Source organism: Vitis vinifera, chromosome 1 (genome assembly GCF_030704535.1).
Source record: "Vitis vinifera cultivar Pinot Noir 40024 chromosome 1, ASM3070453v1".
Taxonomy (NCBI): Eukaryota; Viridiplantae; Streptophyta; class Magnoliopsida; order Vitales; family Vitaceae; genus Vitis; species Vitis vinifera.
In genome coordinates, this window is record NC_081805.1 from 1878544 (window position 1) to 1890975 (window position 12432).

Genomic DNA, 12432 nt, shown 5'->3' on the forward strand with positions numbered 1-12432 from the left:
TTTATAAAAAAAATAAACATTAATATTAATAAATTACAAATTTATATCTGTATCTGTACTATATTAAAAGAAAAACCGACTCGTAAAACTTTTTATGTCTAAAAAATACCTTAAAAAATGTAAGTAAAAAAAAACCCCTCAATTTAATTCACCTTCCATTAAAGGTGTTTTTTCAATTAACACCTATTTATAAAGTTCCTTTAACAAAAAAAAAGTATTTCCTTAAAATAAAATATAAAAAAAACCTTCCATTACCACGATGAATGATCAGTTCCCATCATTTATTCCATTGTAACTTTTAAGTAGATACCTGTTATTTTCCTTTTAGAAATTTGTCCAAGTTCAAAGCAAACTTTTTTGTTATCTTATTTTTTTATTAATTATATTGAAAGTGAGTTTCAATTACTATGATTCTTCATAATTTGTGGTTTTTCTGAACCTCTGAGTTTGAAATATGAGTCTCCATTTCGTTGTTTTTCTTAACAAGCTATAAGGAATAATTCAAGTTGGTTAAAATGTTTTATTATTAGTTTAATCAATTTGGCTATTTTTATGGGTTAAGTATTGAGATATCTTTTGGAGACCGCAACGTTAAAAAATGTTTTTTTTTTTGTTTAATTTAGAGTTTGTTTTATGATGATTTTTATAAATGTTTTTTTAACTTAAAAAGTGTTTTTGAAAAAATAAATAAATATTTAAAAGAATTAAGAAACGCTTTTAAATTTTGGAAAATTATTTATAATATTAAAAAAATAATTTATAATATTTTTTGATAAAACATTAATAGATAATTTTTCTAAAAACACTTTTAAATAAAATTTTTTTATTAAAAACACTTAAAAGTAAAAATATTGTCAAGTGGCGCAAGTTTTAGTTTTATTTTCTTTTAATTTTATTACAAAGCATTATTAAAATAATCTAACTTTAAAACTATGTTTTCCATTCGTTGTAATGTCAAAACTGCATGTGCCATTTCATTCCTTGATGGAAACATGGAATGCTAGTACTATATCTTTAACTTTATACATTCTTAATTGAATGAGTTGAATTAGTACTGAGGTTAATTCGTCTATTCTCCTAATGGATTCTGCTTCTTCTTGTTCATTTTTCTTCTTCCCTCCTTACACTTTTAGCTCAAGAAGTTGAAGAATCAAAGGCGATGAGGCTACAAATGGTACAGTTTTTTTTTTTTAAAAAAAAAAAAACCATTTTTCTTACTAAGATTTATATGTTTCCCACGTCTTAGATTACACATTTTGGTTTTGCTTCTACTACCAACGCTAATGATAAGTACGTGACACTTTAAAATAATTTTACCTGAAAATACCTCTATAAAAAATTTAATTTTTTAGATACCACTTTCCTACCGCAATATTGGTTACTTTACATTGTATTTTCATTTTTCAACTATCCTTTTTTTTTTTAAGTGGTATTTATAGTCTCTTCATTTTTGTATAAAAAATTAATTCTATTGATAGGTCTAAGTGACCGAAGACTTCAACATTAACTTAATTTCATAAATCATAGTAGCTTGGAGAAGTCATGTCAATATATAATCATATATCATAATGTAGTCATTGTAGAAAATCCATCACAATAACTATAACAAGTTATCCATCCAATTAGAAGCTAGTGCATGAGAGCTTTAAACAATTTACACAAGTCAGTAGACTAATTGTGAATAATTTATAATAGTGAAATAAACTTATGACTTTAATTTATTTTTTTTGCAACCTGTATTACACTTAAGTCATATACAATGTAGATGATACAAAAGTGAATACTTAAATAAGTAATAATGCAATCAATGATTAAAAAAAAAAAAAAAAAAGGAACAAAAATCATAGTAGGGTATATTAATGAATTTCCACTTTGTTACATTATGTCATATTTTTAATATCTCTGTCATAACATTAAAATGGGTCAAATGTGCCATGGAGTGCTATTCTAATGCCCCTTACAAATAGTAAAGATGGTATCATGACTTTTTCTCATACCTTTTATTTTTTATTTTACATATTATTATTCATCATGTTTTCCTTGATGTAGAACCTTAGGGATACTAAGCCACACACTTGTTGAGTGATAAGCTTCGAAAGGTGCCTAAGGTTGTTACCTTTGGGCGTCATATATATTATTTACTGTCAAAGTTATCATCGTATTAGATGGCAAGCACGTCTCCATGCTTTTGGGAGCACATTCCAATTATGGTCATTTTGGGGGCCTTAATAGTTGATTATTGGACGCTTTCTCAAGTGTTGGACCCTCTTTACAATTTTTAAGATTTTGTAACCTAGTTCTATAAAGGGATTTGATGACATACATGAACTCCTTTACCCCTAATTTTATTAGAGACAACTGTATAAATATGTTGTTTGTTGATGACGGATTCTCTAAGCCAAGGCCTTTTGCCATAATTATGTGAAGTTTTCTTCCCCAAAGATAAAGATATTGTTGCAAAATTTTCCCAAAGGTGTTGTAGAGGTGGTCCCTACCATTGTTTACTAGTCTTCTTGCTATATGAAAGGAATTGAATGATAAGGATAATCTTTTAAAGGAAAACATGGATAGGATGGCAAGTCTTGAAGTGTTCATTTCTACTTGTCAACAAGAGATCAAGATTGATGAGACAAGGCTTCCCACCTACGAGAGTAGGTTAGTCTTCTTGAGGTCAATCCAATTGCCTCCCAATCTCAAGTAAATGCTTCGGATAAAGAGCAATAATATAGCAAGACTGACATTGATGAACTTTTGATGGCTTGGGAGGAGAAATCTCAAGAAGTCATTGATTGATTATATGAAGACTATCAATTCCCTATCTGCTAACATAGCCATTGCCCATATGGAGACGTGAAGGGTAATAGATGAGACAACTCAAGATTTGACCGCACAAGTTAGGTTGACTTTTATGCTAATAAAATGATGGATTAAAGGAAGTTGTGGCTAGGTTTGACATGAATGAGGCTGAATGCACCAATGAAGAGAAGAGACAAAAAAAAAAAAAAAAAGGCTGAAGGAGGATAAAATGGGAAAGGTGAATTTTTATTTTTATTTTTTAAAATAGTAGAGGATAGTGTTTTGGGCCACCTCTTTTTTGTTTTTGTTTTTATCAATGAATCATCTATTTGAGAATTCTATTTTTAGTTGTTTTTTCTTAAGTGGTTTTGCTTATGTTTAAGGGTTACTAGATAAGTCATCGACCACCCTTCAAAGAAAAAATTGTTTATAGTTTGATTACTTGTGCAATTTATTTCAAGGGTCATTAATATGACATTTTCTTAAGGCCTCATTGGTGAATGTACTTAAGGGTTGTCAAAAGGATAAAGGTTTTATTAGAGTACTCATTTTGGGAGGTTAATATCCTTGAGCGAGTGCTTTTAAGGGTTTTAGGCCATTGGGATTGTTAAAAAGAATATTGCTTAAGGAAAGTCATTGGGATTGTTAAAAAGAATATTGCTTAAGGAAAGTGTTTGATATGGGTGACTAATGATTCGAAGGTATTTATTGTTGGAGACTTTTGACTAATTGGGCCTAATTTGACACATAGTTCTCACATTGAGGTGTTCGACTTGAGTAATTGATCATTTTTAACTCTTAGGCATATGTGGTTGATGCATTAAGACTACCTGCGACTATTCTAAATCGAGTTATCCCGAGGAGTTGTCACATCCAAGTAACTAATAACCCTTAAAAATATATATTTTTCATTAAATAAGAAAAAATAAATAAAAACTAAAATTATCAACATAGTTTTGTATCGAATAACAAAAAGTAATGTTAAATCATATTAAATAGACTAAAAGTAAAAAAAAATTACAAGAAAACCAAATTAAAACGAAAAATAAAATAAATAATGAAAAATTTCATTATATAGTATATAAATTAAAACTATAAAATACAATGCGTAAATAACAAAACCGAAGTCGCATTGATGTAAAATATAAAGTTTAAATAAACAAAAATTCAAATGACATATACGGTGGATATTGTCGACTTTGGACCAAAATAATAACTCTCTATTTTAAAACACATTTATAAGATTAAGGAGAATTCATACTTATATAGTATCATAAACTTTATCCCATATTTACAAAACATAAAATATTTTTATCAATAATTTCTGGATTAAAAAGATATTTAGAAAAATAAAATTTGCCTTTTAAAAATATAAAATATAAATTTTTGGAACAAAAAAAAAACCCCTACCAGTCTTTTATCCTTATTTCAAACCCATATTCTAAAAGGTGTAAAAGTAATGACTTAAAGTTACATTTATTAGTCTTAAGAAAAAAATAATAATTAGAAATGAATAATTACAAAATTTTAAAAAGATAAATATTTATTTTTAAAATAAAGTTTTTTCTGCAAAAAAATCGGCGATTTTTTGCCCCAAGCGACTTTTAGTCGATTTTCTCGATTTTTTTCCTTATTTTTTGTCCAACAATAATCGTTCGACCATGTCCAAATATTTTATTGGTATTTGGGTGAAATATTCCGATTTTTTAAACCTATCAAATATTTCATATTATATAATATGAAATCCCAAAAGAAACCCGATAAAACCTTGCAGCACTTCCCAAAAAGAGAGGGAATGACATAAAAACCATTCAAAAAGTCCGGTCCATGACCTCCTAATTTCCAGGCGATAAATTTATTTTTCTGTTTTCATAAGTTTAATACTCTCTTCCTTCTTTGTAATCGTTGTTCGATTCTCGGTCTTCTGGGCGGGGTAGGTGACATTAGCTCCACTATATAAGGAGCCAACCACAGATTTTCGTCAAGCCACCTCTCTCTTTTTCTGCATCTGTGTCTTATTCTTTCTATTCCACCATGTCTCTCCTCGCTGATCTCCAGAACATCAACCTCAGTGACTCCACGGAGAAGATTATCGCCGAATACATATGGTATTGCCTCTCAAATAACCCGCCGATTCTTCTTCCCTTTCTCTTTATTTTTTGGGTCTATTTTTTATTTTTTGTTTTTTTGTTTTAGGATCGGCGGATCCGGAAATGATTTGAGGAGTAAAGCAAGGGTTTGTATCAGTCCGCAGCGTCTCTCCGTTTCTCCGATTTCTCTTTGAAACATAGCGACGCCGTTTTGACTTTTTAAAAACTTTTCTCTGTTTCAGACCCTCTCCGGTCCGGTCACTGGCCCAGCGCAACTGCCGAAGTGGAACTACGATGGATCCAGCACCGGCCAGGCTCCCGGCGAAGACAGTGAAGTCATTTTATAGTATGTGCTATATAAATATATTTATACTAGCCGTGATTTGCTTTTGCGATACTGAAGAATCTTTTTTATTTTTTGACCGAGCAGCCCTCAGGCGATCTTTAAGGATCCCTTCAGAGGAGGAGACAATATTCTGGTAGAAATCTTCATATTTGTTTCATTGCTTTTCCGGGTAACAAGAGGGAGTGTTGAGGGGTAGTAATGTCTTTTTTTGTGGGGTCGAATAGGTCATGTGCGATGCCTACACTCCAGGGGGCGAACCAATCCCGACAAACAAGAGATTCAATGCTGCCAAGATTTTTAGCCATCCTGAAGTGACCGCCGAGGAGCCTTGGTAATATCATATAGTATCCTTGAATGTATCGTCTATGTTGGTTTCTTAGTTCTCTTTTCTTGTACTGAAAAGACGAAAATGCCACTGCCTTCGCGGGAGAATCCTGTTGGGGTTGGTCGTGGTGGAAGTTTGGTAGTGGTATTCACGTGTCAAAGGACACCATTGCCATTCACGTGTTATCCACCATCCCTCCTTGAAAAGTCAAACGTACCATCAGCCAGTCACGGCGGTGCTTTCGTATTTCTATTTTTACTATTTTAATTTTTAATAAAAATTTCATACCTTAGACAATAATGAAAATAAAAAAATTATCATATTTATAAAAAAATAACTTTCATAAAAATCAAAGTACAATTCCTCTTTTTTTTCTATGGATAAAACTAGGCTTAATCCGACGTGGCCATGTAGATTCTAGCTGTCTTTGGCTTGTCTCATGGTCAAACAAATCCAGTCTCCAAAATAAATAGGAGGAGCCCATCCAGGCTGTCGTTTTGAATGGACACTTTCATGGAGGTTGTGGTGTTGAATATACCTTTCTGATTCATGTGGTTGGTGGTGTTGAATATACCTTTCTGATTCACGTGGTTGGTGGTGTTGAATATTCCCTTCCATGTATATCATTTACAAAAAGGGTTTTTTTTATTTTTATTTTTCTCTCTGGGAAAATTCCCTCTTTACTGAGTGTTATTATTATTATTTTATTTATTTATTTATTTATTGGTGGCGGGGTTGTTTGGTTTAGGTTGTGGTGGTTGGCTTGTTTTAAACTTTTTATTGTTAATAAATTGGAGTCATGCTTGGACTTTAAGGCAAAGCGGGTTGGGGGTTTCTTGGGTGATTATATTATGTTTTCTTTGCTTTTAGATTAATGTATAGGACAAATTTGCCAACTCAGACTTTGGGTTGGTTGCCCATCAGTCCATGTCAATGCGACGTCGTATACTCCAAACCCACTTTTTATATTTATGTGTGTGTTTTAAAATTGATACAATGAGTTCGTTCTACCGTTTCTTTTTCTTTTTTTTTCAGAAAAACTTACTAATGCCTCCTCTGCTAATCCAAAAAGATAACATCCAGGACTGTGTCACAGAAGCACTGTTTTTTTGTGCAAATAACAAGATATTGTGCCAATAAGTCAGTCAGTGGGTCTTAACTGTGAATCTGTCTCCTCTTGTGCCTAGGTATGGCATTGAGCAAGAATATACTCTTCTTCAGAAGGACGTCAACTGGCCGCTTGGATGGCCAGTTGGCGGCTTCCCTGGCCCTCAGGTACTGATTATTGTTCTAAATTCCACCTATGTCCCCAGCTGTGTTGCTTAATGGGTATCTGAATTTAGGATCTGAACACCTAATAGTTGCCCAGTTTATGAGACTCCAACCAAGGAAAATCTCATGTGTGTAAACCTGTTTGCAGGGGCCATACTACTGTGGAATTGGGGCTGACAAGGCCTTTGGTCGTGACATAGTAGATGCTCACTACAAGGCATGCCTGTATGCTGGAATCAACATTTCTGGAATCAATGGAGAGGTCATGCCTGGGCAGGTATGGTTGTTAGTCCTCCAACTGATTGTTGAGAAAAATGGATAATCATCTAGTATTCTTTGGTTTAAAGCAATATTAGGAGCTTCTTTAATAGATAGTTTCTGTCATTGCCTTGTTTGGTCCTCCTACACTGTCCTAATTTCTCACTTCTGTGTCCTTCATACATATCGGTTAGTTGTGATGTTCACATTATTCATAATATTAGTGGGTCCTTTTAGTTGTTTGGACTATTGTTTAGTTTTGATGGAATAACTATGGTTTGTAACCATTTAGAAAGAGATTGTCTTATCAATGTATAGGCCATTTTAGAATGACTATTATTAGAAGTTTTGCCTTTACTGAAAACTTCTAAATATATATTCATTATGCTTGCATGTATAGTGGGAATTCCAAGTTGGGCCTGCAGTTGGGATCTCTGCTGGTGATGAATTATGGGTTGCCCGGTACATTCTGGAGGTATTTATTTTCAAACAGTTTGAAGTGGCTGCTCTTTTACTATTTTTCTGAAGTTTTTTCCTGATCTTTGATCCCCTTGACATTAACAGAGGATTACAGAAATCGCTGGAGTTGTCGTTTCATTTGACCCAAAACCTATCAAGGTCTGTATCAGTTGAATATAGAGCTTCTCATTCTCTCTAGTTCAATTTTAATAATCTTGATTATCATTCCATTTCCTTTCAAAAACTACTCTGGGGCACTGGTAGTTGACTTCTTTAGATTTCTTGGTTCCTATGACTCAAGATTGTGCAATCAGTAGACACATAACAGACCATCTCATGTTCAAAAATGTTGCCAGTAAAGAATTGAACTGTTCTACGAGTCCATGATCTTGCATGGTCCTTTTCTAGCATTTGGCTTTAGTCTAATCTTATTTTCTATGAAAAATCAGGGAGACTGGAATGGTGCTGGAGCTCACACCAACTATAGGTAGATATTTACCCTATTCTTTTGAAGTGCTTTGCTTGTGCTTTTATTCTGTGCAAATTTTCAACTCGTTGTGTTTTTCAGCACGAAATCCATGAGGAATACTGGTGGATATGATGTGATTAAAAAGGCAATTGAAAAGTTGGGTTTGCGCCACAAGGAGCATATTTCAGCTTATGGAGAGGGTAATGAGAGAAGATTGACTGGTCGCCATGAAACAGCTGACATCAACACTTTCTGTTGGGTAAGTTACAAATCTATATGCTGTGTTCTTCTTCCATCCCATTGTTGTTAGTAGTGCCATTTTCTGCTCACAAAAGTTTTTATTTAACTATATTTTATACTAATCTTTGCATCATCCATCCAAATCCCAGGGTGTTGCCAACAGAGGTGCCTCTATCCGTGTTGGCCGTGACACTGAAAAGGAAGGAAAAGGTTAGCCATATGCTTGCACTTCAGTCATTTCCATTTATTCAACTCTTCCCAATGCCATATTTCATTTTCTATCATTTCTTGACGAGCCCTTCTGTTCTGAGCTTGACTAAACAAGCTTTTAAACTCTCTGAATTAGAGTCACAGACCAAACTTCACATGTTATAACCTTTCTGCATGCTTCTTACACATAATCTCTATAAGATTAGTAAATAACAACTACAACTGTTCTTCCCATTGCAGGTTACTTTGAAGACAGAAGACCTGCTTCCAACATGGATCCATACGTTGTCACTTCCATGATCGCCGAGACCACCATCCTCTGGAAGCCTTAGAAAGGAAAGTGGAATATAGAAATTGATTGAAGGAAAACCAGTATGGTCAGATTTCAATAAATAATTGTGTTAATTCCTATTTCTGCTGCTTTGAATTGATGGGTTGCTTGCCAAACTTGGGTTTCCTTTTGGCTTTGGTGGAAAGTTCTCATCTGTTGAACTCTCTGTTTAAAGTACTGCTATATTCTGCCTTCGAATGTTGACGTTATGAAGTGGTATGTATGCCTTCTCAATTCATGTTTTGATTCATGTTGTGTTTTGAATTTTATGCTTGTGAGTTGGCATTCTGAACATATCCCGTTTCGGATTTGGGCTTATTAAAAAACTATTTTCAGATACCGTTGTGCTTATTAAAAATGGTTTTTTGCTTTTAAAAACAAAAAATTGTTTTTAAATTTCCTAAATAGTTGTTATTTGAAAACACTTTTTTAAAAAAAGTGAAATAGAAAACAAATAAAATTTATTTTTTATCATTAAAAAAAATAAATAAAATTGAAGGCGATATTATTCATTATCTCTCTTCCTGATCTAACTTCAATACATATTCAATATGATTTTTTTTTTCATACTATAACAATATATATGGTATGAAAATTCTAAAATATATGCAAAAAAAAAATATCTAAAAAACAATTATTGCTTAAAATTTATTACATTTTAAAAATACATTATTAATATTAAAATTGTTATGAAAGTTTTATTAATTACTTTCAACAGATACTAAAATGTTATATCATTAATAATAAAATAAAATATGAAAAAAAAAGTAAAAATAAATTTAAATTATATAATTTTTTTTTTACTTAAAATTTGACTTATTCAATTATAAAATATAAAAAATAAATCAAATTATAAATATTTAAAATTAAAAATATATAACTAAAAGTCTATTAATATGTGTATTGTGTTTTCATTTTTCAAATTTTTTTTAATAAAAAGAAAAATGAACAAATATTAAAACATTTTTAGAAAATAAATTAAAGAAATAAAATAAATGTGAAGATCAAAATGAGAGAATAAAGGAGTAAGAGTATATATATAATGGAGAATAAGATACTCATAAACACATTCATTTTTTGTGATTTTCTTAAAATATATTTTTGTCTTTCATATTTCATGTTCTCAACATCAATTATGTTAAATATATATTATTTTTATCAAACCTGAATCATAATTATCCTTGAAAAATATATATTATTTGTTGCGAAACACAAACAAGGAGAAGTTAAAAAAAAAAAAAAAATCTTTTAATCAAAATAAAAAAAGCCAAAACTGTTTCTCGATTCAATTTATTTTCAGAAAAAAAAAGTCAATTATTATAAAAGAAAATTATTCCAAAAATGGGAAGAGAAAATAACCTAAATTGTATGATTGTTATTTTAAATTTGATTACTCAGTGTTCAATTACTTTACGTATTAAAAAGAATTGTTTGGGATAACATAAGGTTTTTGACAACGGTAAGTGAGTTGGGAAGTGGGTTTTTTAAACTTCAAATGATTTCATGAGTGAGTGGACTCGGTCTGAGAGTTTGAGTTTGATAAAAGTTCTAATCACCGTGGTCAAGTTTTGTTTTTCTTATTTTATGTAAACTCGAACTTAGCTTAACTTTATTTATTATCACATGAAATTGAGCTACAATTTTAAGTTAGAATTAAACTTAAATAAAGTTTGAAAATGGTAAATTTACTTTTAAAATAAATATTAAAATTTATTATTTAACATTTTAAAGTTTATTTTTTATTGATTTATGATTGGAGTGTAGTGTAAAATCCAATTTGATTTATCGTGGGTCTTAGGTTATGTTTGGCTCTCGAAAAATTTGAAGGAAAATGCAATAAAAAAATTGCAAAAGGAAATAAAAACAAAGGAAAATTAAAAAATAAATTAAAATTCGATAAATTATTGTTATTTATCATTTCAGATTCATTTTACTTATTTTAACTAATTGAAATACGTGAATTTTTAATTATTTATAATTATATTTGATTTTCTTTAATATTTTTCATAAGACAACAAAACGTGAAAAAATATTTTTTTTTTACAATTTTTTTTCTTAGTGTTTCCGAATAACCAAACATAACTTAAAAAGTGTGTTTAAAAATATTTCTATTCGAAGTATTTTCTTATTAAATGTTTTAGGAAAATTACATATCAAGTTTTCTTCATTTATATTTTTTATTATCTTAAGTGATTTGAAAATTTTTAAAATGCGTTTTCTAAATTTTATTAAACACTTATAGCTCATTTGGTAATAATTATGAAAAATATTTTTAATATTTATAATATTTTAAATTTTTTATCATTCAATTGTTATAAATGTTTTTTAAAATCACTTTCAAACGCATTATTATAATTATTATTGTTTATTTTTTAGATTAAAAGCTTGTTTGATAATAGTTTTAGAAAACGTTTCGAAAATTTTTAATGCTTAAAAGTTTTTATTAAAAAAATTGTATTCAAATATTAAAATTGCTATAAATGTTTCATATAATCATTATCAAAATAGTTTTAAAAACACTTGTTGCCATTATTACCAAATGGATTTGTAGAAATCAACATTGAATTGATAAATCAAAATGACAATTATTTATGATTAGTGTAATGCAAACCTAAAAAAAAATATATATTTCTTTTAATAAAAATTATATTTTGAGTTACTTTTTTTATTCATATCTACCATGTTCACTCTTAAAATTTACAGTTTTGTCTTTATTTAAGTTTAAACTAAAAGTTCATTTCATCGAGACCCCTTCATATTTGGTGTAAATATACAACAATTGGTTTCAAATTTCTTTAAATTAGCATTCCTATAAATTTATTTGTTTATAAAATTCATTTTTTAGAGATATATTAAGTAAAACATTTTTAATAAGAGAGTTCAACAATTATCTAAAAACTAAAATTAATTATTTAAAAAATAAAATTTATATATAAAATACATTTATAAGGGTGATAACCAAGTATATTTGAAACCCTTGGTGACTTAGAGCTCATTTGGCACTACTTTTTGGTGAAGTGTTCTTATTGAAAGAGTTTCATCCTACAAGATTTATGCGAAAAATGTTTTTGTTAGAATCTAAAAAAGTGATTATAATAGTATTTATGACAATATATTGTATAAATACAAAAACGTTCTAATAATAGTAAATTATGAAAAATGACATTTATTAAAAAAAAATTATAATAAATCGAAAACTTTTAGTACAAAAAAAAAATAATATTTGTATTGTTAAAAAAACTCAAAATAAATATTTTTATGAAAGGGAAGTGAAAGAGGAATAAGAGAGTGAAAGGAAACGAATAATAGCGGAAAATGGTATTTTAAAAATATATGAAAAATTTTAAAGTATTATTTTAAAGAAACACCTTCTTCCAAGTGCTTATTTAAAAAGCACTTTGAGTGTTTTTCTAAATTTTTAAAAATATTTTTTAAATATTGTCAAATACTTATTTTTTTATCTTGAAAACACTTTTAAGTGTTTAAAACTAAAAACACTTTTAAAAAATATCATCAAATGAACTTCTTAGTGTATTTACACCAAACCGAAGGGATTGTAAATGAAATTAACTCTTTAAACTAAAGTAAAAAACAAAAGAAAAGTTGGAGCTCGAGGAGTTGTATTTAAACCTTCAC

The 12432-nt window shown here is 29.6% G+C and overlaps 1 protein-coding gene across 2 annotated transcripts; it reads left to right on the forward strand.

Moving 5' to 3' along the window:
- The first annotated feature begins 4560 nt into the window (after positions 1–4560).
- LOC100249247 (glutamine synthetase) lies at positions 4561–9046 on the forward strand. Of its 2 annotated transcripts, none has more exons than XM_010654131.3 (13): positions 4561–4904; positions 4993–5032; positions 5129–5232; positions 5317–5365; positions 5457–5563; positions 6745–6832; positions 6978–7106; positions 7488–7562; positions 7652–7705; positions 7996–8033; positions 8115–8274; positions 8405–8465; positions 8706–9046. In XM_010654131.3, the coding sequence occupies exons 1-13, from the start codon at positions 4831–4833 to the stop codon at positions 8795–8797; spliced, it is 1071 nt and encodes a 356-aa protein (XP_010652433.1). In that variant the 5' UTR covers positions 4561–4830; the 3' UTR covers positions 8798–9046.
- The last annotated feature ends 3386 nt before the right edge of the window (positions 9047–12432 follow it).